We start from the raw sequence: 14,221 nt of genomic DNA, 5'->3' as shown, positions 1-14,221 counted from the left end.
GAGAATATTTATCAAGTAAATACTTATCAAGTACCAAGTGTCAGGCCCTCTTCCAGGCGTGGGGCGAGATAAACAAGGCCGAGTCCCTGCCCTCAGGAAGCTGAAATTCAAGGGGGGAGGGAGACAGTGATTCGGGGTCTCGCAGACAACTGGCTGCAGCCCCAGCACCTCCTCTCCCTCAGGATTGCGGGGTGCTCGGCCCTCCCCGGGCTGCAGCTGGGCACTGTGGCAGCTCTGGTGGCACACTCCTTGGTCGTCATGGGTGTCGGTAGGACTGAGATTCTCAGTCCTCATCAGGGATGCCAGCAGGCTTGCCTCGCCTCCCTGTGCCCCTCCTGCCCCTCCACTCCCTAGACTTGACCTCTTTCCCTCTTGCAGGTCAGCCAGGACGGCAAAGCGCTGCTGGATGTGCTGCAGCGTCCCCTGAGTCCTGGGAACTCCGAGTCCCTCACAGCCACAGCCAACTACTCCAAGGCAGTGCACCAGGTGCTGGACGTGGTGCATGAGGTGCTGCATCACCAGCGACGGCTCGAGAGCATCTGGCAGCACCGCAAGGTGCGGCTCCACCAGCGGCTGCAGCTCTGCGTCTTCCAGCAGGATGTCCAGCAGGTAACAGACTGCTTCCCTGAGCCTGGCATCTGTCTCAGGCAGGCAGGCAGGCAGGCAGGCAGGTGGCACAAGTCCCTGACCTAGGTGATCAGGCCTGGGAACGCCTGATTTATGGAGGGAGGAGGGCAGTTCAGCCCCCAGCTTCACCCCTCCACACCATCCGGACTTGTTAATTGATGCTTCTCACTTAAGCAGCTTTACAGACAGGCCTTCTCACCCTCTGGTGTTGTGAAGGGAGGCTCAATCTGAGAGACAGCAATTCCTTGCAGTCATGACATTGTTTTCTTTGGGGGAAGCTTGACCATCCCCCAGGCATGAGCTCTCTGGACAGCTCCGGGTCCTAGGGGGTTATCTGAGCACTGTCGGAGCTGGGCCCACGGTGTGCCCACTTCTCAATCAGGGATGCAGGTGCCTGCTAGAGTTGGGGTGTGGTGGGGTACAGGGCCTTTAGGGGATTCTTTGGCAAGCTTGGATTTGGGAAACCCGATTTAAAACAAGGGCTGTTGATAATTGTATGTTCTGTGATTAGAGGTTACTCCTGGCTTAATCTGTTTTTTGCGTTATTATAAGAGTCATAGCATTTTTCTTTACCACAAATAATAAAGAAATTGTTGTTTCTAACTATGAAAGGACAACCTTGCCACAAATGCTCTTTTGGATGAAAGGACACATTCTTTTTTCCTCATACTTCTCTGTCTGTCTCTTTGGGGACCCCTGGGAGCTTTTCTTTGAGGACTGATAGCTGGGTGGGGGGAGGGAGAGCTTGTTGGGAGCTGGAGACGGAAGTTAAGGGTTAGCATCATCTCCCTGCTGGTTCACTTTGAGAGGCAGGGGTGAGAGCGCTCGTGGTCTCAGACTTTTCTGTGGCCACCTCATAATTTCAAGGTTATACATATAAAATAACATTTCACTCTCCTTCCACACCTCCTGCGGTATTGACCAAGTGTAATCGAAAAGTATGTCAAAATATACATGGAAAATTGAGAGCCAACTGGACATGTCTTTGGAGTGTTGGTTCCCCTCACAGCTGTTGTTGGGGGGCCCTTGTACTGGGTATCTTGTGATGGAGACAGGCTGGAAGGAGAGCGGGGCATCCTGTCAGCCTTCGTGACGCCCTCTGGGTGTGGGGTCACCACCGTGCAGTCAGTCCCAGGAGTAGACAGGCCTTCAGGAGTGTCCCCCATTCTTGGGCTGCCCTAACTCCTTTGTAGCCCCTGTCCCCCAGCTGGGGCAGTGATGAGTCATCGGAGGCGACACTTCAGCCTCAGGAGAGATGGGCACTAGGTGCTGACCCCAGCCCTGAAACCCTTGTGGGGCTTGCTGGGGATGGAGAAGCCAATGCATCAGTTGTCTGCTCCTGCCATCTGGAATTGTTCAGATCAACGTATCATCTCTGAGCACAGGAGAGCACAGGGTTGGTCTGTGATTGGGACAGAGTTAGGTGCCAGCCTCCAGAGGCACACAGAAGGTGTTACCACCTCAGTGAACTTTGAGTGACTTTTGGAGATTTCTGGGCCATGGATTGTGCAGCTTCCTTGGTGTGCTCTTTGTCTCCCTGCTGTTTTCATGGCTGTTGTACTAGGATGGGCGCTGGAGAGGGGCAGAGGTGCTGCAAGGAGGGTGGGTGAAAGGCTTCCCCATCAGGAGGGCAGCATCCAGACTCGGACTCTCTGGGAACAGCTGTTATCAGACTTTTCTGTGGCCATCATGACGTCTACACTAAAGCTGGGGCAAAGTATAATAAAACTACACCGGCGGCTGTCCTACATCATGCTCTAAAAATGAGAGCATTTCTGGAATGGAGGCCCTATCAATTCATCTCTACAAGGTGAATCACATTGTTGGCACTCACCAAAAGCAAGTAGAAGATTATGAGGTGGATGTAAAGGGGTTTGGATTTTCCACGAGGACTGAATTCCCCAGGATGACCGATTCCATTGTTCTTTTCGGGACATGTGAATGTGACTTCTGGGGACACGACGTCATTCACCCATTGTCCAGCTAACTCTCACTCACCAAATATCTGACACTGGGACAGATGCACGAAGAAAAATGTGAAAACCCAGGGCTACGAAACCTGGTGCGGGTTTCAAATGCTTCCTGACACCCAAGCGAGCATTGATGCCTGACCGTGTCTGAGTTGGCACTTCAGAGAGCGCTGAATATAACGCACTCAGTGGTTCCAGTGATGGACTCGGACTCTGGTCTCCCGACTCCCAGCCATACAGGAGCCTGTCCTAGTTTTGAAAATCAGACTGGACAAGCAGTTTTCCTGCTCTGTGCTCCCATGATTTTATTTAATAATACAAAAACACATGCAAACAATGATGTTAACTCCAAGGTCAAAGTGCTATTGGAATCTTATCAATTTATCATTTTTTACTTTGCATGCTTCATCTCGTCTTTTCCAGTATCTCCTTGAGAGTAGAAGCCATGGCTGCTGCTGTCTGGCGTGAAGCTGGGGTTCTCTTTATATTTGCTGACTTGAGTTGAAATTAGTATTGGAGGCCCCCTGTTTCCGCTTCTGTGAATTGAACACCACGTAACCCTCCTTCCCAGCCCATCCAGTAGGTGCCAGTGCGTAGCTGCAGTCTGTTTGCAGGAACTGTGATATGAAAGTCTGGAGGTCCCAGGTATTTCCTAACAGCCCAGGCAGAGGGGTCGGGGGCGTAACGTCAGTGCTACAAAGTGTCCTGGTACTCCTCAGCTATTCAACCAGCATGGTCTGGGCAGTGGGCCCAGCACTGCACTAGGTTCTGGCAAGATGCCTGGTTGGTTAGGTAGAAAGGCAACAAGACATACACACTTGAAAATAGAAAGGTCTGTGCTACCCGAGCATGCCAGGCAGTGTGCAAGGCAACAGAGTGTTGATGGGACACGTACAGGCAGAGGTGTGAAAAGTCAGAGTTGGTGTCTTGAAGGAGGAGAGAATTGATTGAACCATATAGTCTGGATCCAAGACTCTTGAGCACATTTGGGGTCTAGAGCTGTTTACTCTGCAGCCTAAGTGGGAAGCTTGTGAGCGAGCATCGGTGGCTAGGGTGATGCAGCATTACGGAGAAGAGCACGGACTCTGGAGCCAGATGGCCTGAGTTTAAATCCTGCTCTGACAAGTCTTAGCCATGGGACCTTGGGCAAGTGGCTTCACTGCTGGTGCTTCAGTTTCCTCACCCCTGCAACAGGAACCATCACATACCTATCTCATTGGACCGAAGGAGGTGCAAGCGCAGCACCTGCCTGGCATGCAGTACATCCTCCAGCAGTATTGTCTCGGTTTAGTCACATCCTCTTTGCGTGGTACTCGGGTGTCTCCTGAGTCTGATGAGTTCCATTGCATTCAGTGATAAAATCTCAGAATTGCCGGGGACCTGGAAGAGCATTCAGTCTCACCTACTATAGGGTCAAGAAAATTGAGGGCCAGAGATGTAAAGCAACTTGGCCATAACCACACAGCTAGTTGATGGTAGTGCCAGGACCAGAAGCTAAGTCTTCTGGCTCCCAGTCCAGGTGTCCTACAGAAAAACCACACAAGAGAAGAGCCAGGCGGACAGCGAAGGAGAACAGAAGAGCGACAGGAGGGACACACACATACTAACGTAGAGGGGGGAAAGACAGACCACATACACACACCCTGAAACAGGGAGAGAGAAGGAGAGACAGAGACAGACAGTGGAGGATGGGAAAGAAAGGGAGAGAGATTTAAAGACAGAGAGCAGAGAAACAGACATACCTGGGCTGGGAGGAGAAAGAGAAAGAGGAAGGTGGGGGAGAGACAGAAGAGAAAGAGAAAGAGACAGGGACTCCTGCTAGTGGAGAGGCGGGGGAGAGCCAGCCAGCCTCTCCCCACCCGACTCCTTGTCCCATTGCCATTTCTGGGGGTGGTCTTTTCCCAAATAAGAATACCTTGCCTAAAGCAGAGTGAAGCAGAGAGGTTGAAACCAAAGATAGACACCAGTGAATAAGAGATTCCATTTAAATATCTGCAGCCAGAATTGGCCTGACACATCATCCCTGTGCTAGCTCTCCCTTGGTTCCCAAAAAGTGTCCTCTTCCCCTCTGGGCTTTGAAGCAATGGAAATAAGTCTCTAAGGATCAAACTGGAACTTGGGTCCATTAAGCTGCAGAAAGGCATAGATAGAGTGCATCTACCACAGTATTGCTAGTGGAATAATTTTCAGTCCTGTTGTTTTTCCAGTTTGGTGTGGAACAGTACTAAGCAACAGCCATAAGAATGCTCTATGATAGCATCAGCTGACCTCCACCTTCTGTCTGTTCTTTTCTCCTAACCCTGTGGCTTCCCACAAGAATAAAGGACTCCTTTCAAGCCCAGATAGACCTGACTTTGCTGAGAAGAACGAGGAGTAGCTAGTCTTGATCTTTCTAGTAGATGCAAACTCCATTCCATTTTTTCATAGCCAGAACAACTGTTGTGAGTATCTCTGCAGGCCATCTGTTCTGCCTCCCTTTCCTCTTCTCCCTCCGTGTGCTGCAAGAATAAATTGGTAAAGTGTTTTGGAACACCTGTGTGCAAGGCCCTGTACTAGGAGTTGGAGGTCTCTGGCCCAAGAGAAGACATATATACCCGAGGATGTATGAGTGGCACGTGGCTATCTGGGTTCAGGGCCAAAGAAGCAAGACAACAATGGGCTGGTGGAGTCAGAGCAGAGAAAGTTCCTTGTGGGTGGAATGGCATTTGCACTGGTGCTTGGAGCTCAGGCAGAGGAGACGGGGATGGTATTCCTGGGGAAGGCCAGGAAGTGGAGAGCTAAGTTATAGCCAGGGGACAGGAAGAGGAAATCTAACTGAGTGCCTACTCTTGGCAGCGATAGAGGGAGGTCAGGCTGGAAGGGTTAGGAGTGGTCTTGGTGGGGTGGGTGGGACATTACCCATTTGAGGCTCCAGTGCCTTCCCTTAAAAGTAATGTGTTTTGCTTTTAAGCAGTCCAAAGGTGAGCGAGGGAGGGGCAGTGACGTCAGAATTTTCCGGCTTAGTGATTTTCCATTCTGAATGAGTGTATTAATATTCAAGTCCATAGTTCTTGTACTACGAATGAACCTCACCTGTTTCTATCAGGTTTTTCTGGAGCCTCCCATGGAAAATTATAGCTTTTACTGTGTCAGCTCTTGCCTGCCAAAGAACGTGTAAAAAGGATTTGAGAGTAATTTTTTTAAACTCCATATATTCAATCTTTTACTAGCTGTAGTGACTAAAGCCCCTTAATCATACTAAACCAGTTTGGGCATTGTATAATCCAATTAACAGCTTTGCATAATAAAAGGTGAGCACTTTGGGTTACAAACAGCATGCTTAGTTAGAAAAAAGTGACTGGAATGATGATGGGCCTAGAAAAGAACTCTTCTTATAAGAAGGAACGATGAAAGCATCTAAGAAGGAAAATGCTCACTCAGGGCATAGTCCCAGATAGATGAGGGAACATACACAAGGGGGAGCCATCATCAAAAATCTGAAATGCTGACTAGTTAGTTACTTGGTGGGTATGTTGGGGAGGAGATTCAAACATCAGAGGGATGGTTGGATTCCAACCCTGAGATTTGGTTCCTGGCATTAAATGTGTCTATAAAAGTTTTATTGTTCATAGCTCAGGATTCATCATCTTTATGAGCAATTGAGCATCTAATCACTTCACTTATCTTAATTAATCTTCCAACACTATGAAGCAGGTGATAACTTTGGCCCTCATCTTATCAATACTAATGAGGAAATTGAGGCTTAGAAAGGTTAAGTAAACTTACACAAGGTCACACAGCTAGTAACAGAGGAAGGCTATAAACCCAAGTCCACTGAATCTCTAGGTCCATGCTCTTAGCCTCTCTGCTATGCCCTGGGCACTATGTTAGGTGGTGGGAATGCAGAGAGACACGGATCCTGCCCTTGAGGGGTTTATAAGTTAGTGCAGGGCTCAAAGGGCCCTGATAGATTGCTTGGTCCCAAGGGATCAGACTTGGCATATAGCCACTGACAGCTGAGATTCATCCCTAAACTCCCTGTCCAGGAAGACCCACACAGGCAGTCATACTCACACGCAAACACTCTTTTCACCTGCTCCATCATTATAAAATGGCTCTCTACAGTTATTTAGCTCTAACACAAATGTCCCTAAGACAGGCACTACCCATTCTCACTGGTTTTTCATAATAACCATAATTATGTTAACTCAGTGTTGCTGATGCTTTTCTTTGTAGCATATGTCTTGAATAATGTCCATTTGCCCATGGTTGTATTTAGCAGTATTAAAGTTCTCAATTAAGTTTTGATGGTGATAATCCAATCATTTGAATACATTCAAGTAGATAATAGATGATTCTTTGGGCAGGGTGAGTGTCCAGAAAGTGAGCAGGGTTGAGGCTTGGCTGAATTGGGGGAGGAAGGGAGGGGAGAAGAGAGGGCTCTGCTGGTCAGGGTTGCTTTCTGATTGGAGTGAGGATGGGGAAGCTTTCTCATCTGCCTCTTTGGTGTCACTGATCTTAGAAGGGGTGCTCCATCCCTCTCCCCATAGTAGGAGGCTGGTACCAAAGGGTCTGTTCCAGTCTTCTCCATGTATCCTCCAGCTAGGATTGGCAGGGCTGGGAAATGGGCTTCAGAGGCCTGCTCCTGATTTGCTCAGACCCTCCTGCCTGGAATTTCATGGACCCTTCACACTCTGTACCTCACCCCCATTCCTCTCTGCCCTGCTCTCTGCCTTCTCTTCCCTTCCCCATCATGACCTTTCCCTGGGTGCTCACTTTGATTCTCTGAATGCAGACTCTGTTCTGACTGAACAGTCATCCTTCTGAGATGAGTACCTTCCAAGGAAGGACCTGGGTGCCTCCATCTGGCAGGGTTGGGAGGCCGGTGGGTCCTGGGAGGCAGTGAGAGAAGGTTCCTCCCCAGGAGTTACTGAGCCTCAGGGCTTTCTTGATACACAACAATTTAAAACACCTTTAATGTCCTCAATTCCTCTTTTATTACTATGTTAACAAATGACTAGACAGTCACCATCCAAGGTCACTTCTTTCTGATAACCCCCATGTTCGGCATGTCCTTGACCTCAACATGCTATTTCTGGAGCTTTGAATACCAGGCTAAAGGATAAAAGACTCATACTTTATAACTAGTGGGGAACTATTGAAGGATTTTGACCAGAGAAAACAGGTGATCAGAGTGAAGGTCTGAGGTCATTTAGTGCCAGAGGAGGACTGTGTTGGAGTGGGAAGATCCTAGGGCCACGGTCATGGGCTAAGGTGATGGGACAAGGGTAGATTTGAAAGGATTTATGAAAAAAAATCACTGGGAATTGCTGTCCATTTTCTTAGAAGACATGGGAGGTGTCAAGTGTGAATATGGGACTGTGTTTTTTAAAGTGGGGTTCTTGGACCTGTTGAAGAACCCAACTCAGGTCCACTTGTCCAATGCACAGCAAAGCCAATCTACCGATGCCGAGTTGTAGTGAAGGAAAGTACAGAGTTTATTGTAGGGCGACAAGCAAGGAGCATAGGAAACTCGTGCTCAAAAGACCCGAACTCCTTGATAATTTTCAGGAAAGAGCTTTTATTAAAGGCAACATTAGGGGTGAGAGTCACAGGGTATGTGATCAGCTCATGGACATTCTTCTGATTGGTTGGTGGTGAGGTAACAGGGTGATGTTTCAGGAATCTTCATCATCAACCTTCTGGTTCCAACCAGTCTGGGGTCTGCTGCTTGTGGTCAGCATGTAGTCATTATCCTCCACTGGATGGGGGTTGCAGTTTCTGCAGGCCAACTCAAAGATATACACCAGATGGTTATCTGCATCCCTTCAGGAGGAACTGGGAGTCCTGTGGCTCTATTGTTCTAATCATTAACTGCATGAGCCTCCTCTTCGGAACTTGGGGAAGGCCAAACCAAAACGGGGGACTTGGAGGGGCTTTCGTATCCAGGAAGACCTCACAAGGTCCTGCTCAGTTTCAGTTCCCCCTTTTCTTTGATGCTCCTCAATCCTGAGGGGAACAGGGGCAGGACAAGAAAAGGAATACAGTTTTGGATAAAGAGGTTAATCATAAACTCGGCAGGGGAACTCGTTTTAGGGGGACTCAGTTTCAGACCCCTGGCATTAAGGTCATCTGGGCAGAGTAGGGTCTTGTTAAGAACAGATTATCTGACCCTACTTTATACTTTTTGATTCAGAATCTGTGGGTAAGGTGGTGCCTAGGTTTTAGAATGAACCCCAAGTAATTCTGAAGCGGTCTAAAGTTTGAGAACCTCTGACTTGAGAGATTCAGTCCTTAGTGATGAAAAGTGTGGTGACACCACAAACAGGAATCAAAGGCACCATGTGAGGAGATGCTTTCAGGGAGATGTCAAAGACAAAGGCAATTTCCAGTCACCTCAGCCTGTTGGGAAGGGACAGGCGTGGGCTGCCTGGGAGTGGAGGGGTCCAAGGGAGGGAGGCGGCTGGTTTCTTAGCCGGCTTCCACCCAGCATCACAATTGTCAGGGCAGAGGACTGTGGTTCTAAGGGGGAAGAGAGTCTGTACACCTGCTAATGAGTTTCAGCTGAGCCCTCTCAGAAAAATGATGGCTTTTTCTGCCATAGCAAGGCATTTATTTTGATCATACTTGTTCCAAAGAGGGGACAGAAAATGAATTGGTGGTAATTGGCCATTTCAAGTGGTACCCGCATGCTCTCCAGTCTCAACCGACGGGGAGCGGGGTGGTGCCGGCAGAGAATGAGCTGCTCCCCTTCAGAACTAGTGCTCAGTGTGCTGTGCAAGGAGACAGAAACAGTGATTTGAAGGCTGTCCTGGGCGCTCGCACACGTCATGCGCACTTGAGCTTTTAACAGAACAAAATGCGTGTGGACACCGATGGCATGCCAACTCTCCTTCCCGACCTCAGAATATCGGCTTCTACAGAGTCGGGGCTGGGCGCTGGGAGGTAACAGCTGAGGGGGGCCGTTCTTCAGTTTACTTAACACAGCAAAACGCCTTGCCCGTTTTATCATGGATCAAATTATGACACAAACTTAATAACATATTTCAAATAAGATGATTGATCAGAGAGAGCCAGGGAGGGAATCAGAGAGTTGGGATTCTGATTTCACAACTATTTGCCAAACAGCTCCCTTTCCTTTAATGGTTTTTGCCCTTTATCACACAGGAAGTTCTCACATCAGGTTGAGTTCATTCACTCATTTATTCAGCAGATGCTCTTTGAGAACATAGCAGTGAACCAAACAAAGCCCCTGCCTGTGTGGAGCTTACATTCAGGAGGGAGAGAACACCATCACAAACAAACAAATATGTCATAGGTGCTAGAATGACAGCAGGTGAGCTGAATGAATAAGCCACGGGGTGTGTTTAAGAAGAGATTCCAAGCATGTGAAATGGGACCTACAAAGTCCTTGGGACCAGAATGAGCTGGGGGCATTCATGAAAATAGGAGAATGGCCAGAGTACCTGGTGAATAGAGAGGAAGGAAAAGGAGTAAACAGCTTGAAGAAATGGGCTGGGTCCAGATCACCTCAGGCCTTATAAGCTATGGAGAGAATTTGGATTTTCTAAGTGTGATAGGAAACAGTTGTAGAGTTTCGATAAGAGGAATGTCATGACTTGATTCTTGTTGAAAGAAATGTTATATTTAAAGATCTGGCTACTGTGTGGAGGGAGTAAAAGGAGGAAAACCACCTAGAGGGCTGATCGGGTGAATGAGGAAAGATGGTGGCTGGGACTAGGGTGGTTTTGATGGAAATCAGTGTACAGGAAAGAGTAAGCAAGACAGGCTTGCAGCTAAGCAGTGAATTGTGGTGCTTTTGCTGATACAAGGAAAACTGGGAGAGGAGGGGAGTGGGGCAGAAGGGAATAAAGAGTTCTGTTTTAGATATGTTAAGCTTGAGGTGCCCATTATAAACCAAACTGGAAAGGAAGAGTAGGCAGCTGGGTACATGAGTCTCAATCTCAGGAGAGAATTAGGGCTGGAACTGTGAATATGGAAATTACCAGCACATAGATGATATTTAAAGCCATGGAACTGGGTGAGATCATCTAGGGAGTAAGAGAAGAGAAAGAAGAGGTCCGGGGATGAGCCCTCAGGCATTCCAAAATTTAGAGCCTGGGAAGGCTAGGAGGATTCAGAAAAGTAGACAACAATGGAGATCAGTGAGGTGGGGGAATTCTCAGTGAGATGGCGTCTCAGGAGCTAAGGAAGAGGTGTTTCCAGAAAAGGGAGGCTCTTCCTCTTAAGCAGAGCTGAGCAAGGTGGGTCTCTCTGCAGGGTGGGAGGGCCGCAGTGGTCCAGGGAGGTCAGAGTGGTGTGGGCTGAGGATGGCTTTGGTGGGAGGGCACCCCAGCACTGGGAGTCCTCAAGGAAGGGTGGTCCAGAGCAGAGCGAGGAGGGAGTCCCTGTGCAGGCGCAGCCTGGTGCAGGCGTCGGAGCCCAGGCAAGGTGAGCAGAGCAGAGAAGCGTGGCCTGGTATAGGTGTCAGGTGCATAGGTGCAGACAGTGAGCAGGTCAAGGAGGTCATCCACGAGGGGCAGGGGCTGTGCAGTGTCACAGCCTGGGCAGAGGGAGGAGGGCATCCATGCAGGGAGGGCAGCCCAGCTTAGAGGATTGGAATCCAAACAGGCTGAGGAGGTGTCCACACAGGGGGCTAGCCAGAGGAAGTTTACTAGGAGGTGGTCTTGGAATCAACCCCTGAGGAAGGGAAGGGAAGAAGGAGGATTAGACAGAGAATGAAGCTGAGCTGCAGTGTCATCTCAAGGGAATCCTCAGCCAGCCCTATCGGGCGTTCTGAAGATTGTCTCAGGTTGGGGAGTGAAAACTGGGTCTTTATACTCTAGAGTCTGTCACTGGGCACGGGTCAATGTAAGAAGGGGCTTTGGGCAAAGCCACTCTCTTCAGCCAAGGGTAATAATCCCCAAAGGGGACTGACACCCAAGGCTGTCTGTCTGCTGGTGACACTCTCAGCAGGGTGGTAAAAAGTCCTTTGTGGCACATCACAGCTTCTGCCACCTCCATGGTCTCAAACTACCTCCTTCAAATACTTATTAATCGCAAAGGAATAAGAGTGACTTTCTAGAAGAAGGCTGGAAGACACCACCCTGACCCAGTGATCAAAGTTAACATCATGAGTAATGGGGGAAATTCAAATTATATCCCACCTGATAGAATGCAGTGGGAAGAACAAGAATCATTTCTGTGTTATTCCTGATTCCGATCATGAGGAAACATCAGGCAAACCCAAACTGAGGGACATTTTGTAAAGTAATAGACCTGTAACTATTAAAAGTGTCAAAGGCAGGAAAGTCAAGGGAAGCCTGAGGAACTCTTCCAGATTAAAGGGACAACTAAGCATGACACATGCTTCTGGCCTGCATCCTTTTCCTCTAAAAGTCAGTGTTGGGACACATGGGAAAACTTGAGTAAGGTCTGGGAATCAGATGGTAGCGTTGCTGCCAGAACCATTTGGGTTTGAATCCTGACTCCACTATTTAGTAGCTGTGTGAGCTCAGGCAAGTTAACTAACCACTCTGGGATTCATTTTCTTCATCCAAACATGGGGATAATAACTCTCACCATCCCAGGGTTGTGGTGAGATAGCATAGATGAGATGGTGAGCATGTGCCCTGGCCTAGTGCTGGACAAAGAGTGAGCTCTGCATAGCCTTTTCTTCTGAGGAGGGGAACTGCCCTACCCTCGATGTAATAAAATCATGAAATATTTGAGTTGGAGGGAGATTTAGGGAGATGATGAGATCCAACAGTCTCATTGGAGAAAGTGAGGTTCAGAGAGGAGAAGGCACACACCCAGCTGGGCCACAACTGGTTAGGGGCAGAGCTGGGGTGAGAGCGCAGGTTCCTCTGTAAGTTATGGTGTCTTTAATTTAGAATGATCATGATGGTACCACATTTTAATGATGCTTTAGGAACCTAAAGCACTTACATATTAACAGAGCTTAGACACCAACTTAAAACTTTGTTCAAAGGTGGTTGCCTCTAAATGCAGGGGCCTCCTGCACTGGGCTGGGAGATCCTTGAGGTCTTCTCCAACACTAAGATTCTATCATGTTAGAAGAATCCAAAAAATCAGAGTCCTGGGACAGAAAGCAGCTAGGCCCTTGATTTTCTCCCATTAACTCGGTTGTATTCATGGCCACTGTTCAGAAAATATCAATAGTTCTCTTCAAAAGGACTTTTCTCTTCTCCTTAGCAGCTAGAAAGGACTGTCTCCTCCCCTGAAAAGTACTCTGTCTTGATTGTATGCTGGTTGGAATAAACACAATTAGATGAGGAAGAAAGGGGGTGATTAGGGAATTATGCATAATGGCTGTTAGATTGGCTCCCAGATCCGGTTCAGGATGTGAGTATCTCTCTTGGAAAAGGCTGTTCTGGGAAAGGACTAATTCCGGTTGAAAAGTTGGGGCATGAGAAAGGAGAAAGAGCTTTACATGTTGTTTGCAAGACTGCCTGCCTGCCTTCGTGGGGAGGAGTCCCAGGCTGACCAGGGCTGTTGTTTCCAGTGATGAGGCAAAGATCAGGCCTCCTGCTGAATGCGCTGGCACAGCTTCTCCCAAGACAGTAGGCAGCCGTATTTGCACTTGACAACTCATGGCTATAAACATTCTTTGAGTATCTTCTGAGTGTGCGGTGCTGATGGGGACACTGGGGGCAGGCGAGGGTTGAAAGGGCAGGATACAACGGTGAAAACCCCATACTTCTTCAGGAGCTACCTACCTGCCAAGTGGGGCAGTGGAGAGAGGGTGGATCCACACAAAGGGAGAACTTTGAATGCAGGCTGTGAGAGGTACTAAGAGTTACCTATCTAGGGAGTACGGAGCTGGAGACACTCACCCCAAAGTTGTGTGTTGGGGCAATGAGTTTTGAGTTGAGTTGAGTTCAACATATCTCACGCAAACCCCTCTGTGCTGAGTACAGTGCTGTGTCCAGGAATCACAGGGAGGTCAGAGTCTAGTGGGAGAGACCAGCCTGTGGGCAATAATTGTGGTTTGAACAGAACAGAGAAGAGTGACACCACCCCAGCCTGAGTGGATTGTTAAAGAGAAAAGGCTTTCCAAAAGTAGAGTTTGAGATGGCACTTAAAAGATGAGTAAGAAGGAGCCTGGGAAGTGGATATAGGGAGAAAAAAGAGATGGACATTTCAAGTGAAGTGAAAAATAGTAAGAACAAAACTCAGGAGGTGAGAAGCAGTTTTGGGGGGTGTTGAGAGGTGGGGCAGGAACTCATTGGAGGTGGGGTTGGGAGGGGTGGACCTGTTGCAGAGGACTTTGCATGTCAGGTTAAGGGGCCCCTCAAAAACTATACCCCAGTGAAATGCCTTCAAGAATGCAAGGTTTAACTCCATGTAAGCCTAATTTATATTCTTCAGGTGGATTTTGTGTCCCTAACTTTTTTTTTATCATTAGGATCTGGCTATATTAGAAATTCATAATTTATTTTTAAACCTTAGTGTATAAAATTACTCCTTTGAAATTAAAGGCACATCTTGCCAGAATGAGATTGACAACTCTCACTGGGTGCTACTTCCCACTCAAGTTCAGAGGCACACCTGTCATTTATCAAAACCAGAGTGTGAGTATGAAAATTGAAAGAAAACTTAACCAAAAAATCTGTCATCTTTGT

At 48.2% G+C, this 14,221-nt stretch overlaps 1 protein-coding gene across 5 annotated transcripts in view; it reads left to right on the top strand.

Annotated features, from left to right (window-relative positions):
* LOC308618179 (kalirin) overlaps positions 1–14,221 on the top strand; it is a 467,155-nt gene that overhangs the window by 285,755 nt on the left and 167,179 nt on the right. For all 5 annotated transcript variants that reach the window (XM_081235674.1, XM_081235672.1, XM_081235671.1 and 2 more), the window contains exon 9: positions 379–609. In XM_081235674.1, the coding sequence (XP_081091800.1) occupies positions 379–609 (231 nt within the window). The remainder of the gene's footprint in view (positions 1–378; positions 610–14,221) is intronic.

The sequence above is a fragment of the Mesoplodon bidens genome (genome assembly GCF_964165515.1).
Source record: "Mesoplodon bidens genome assembly, chromosome: 5".
NCBI lineage: Eukaryota > Metazoa > Chordata > Mammalia > Artiodactyla > Ziphiidae > Mesoplodon > Mesoplodon bidens.
This window is presented reverse-complemented; position numbering and strand designations above follow the sequence as displayed.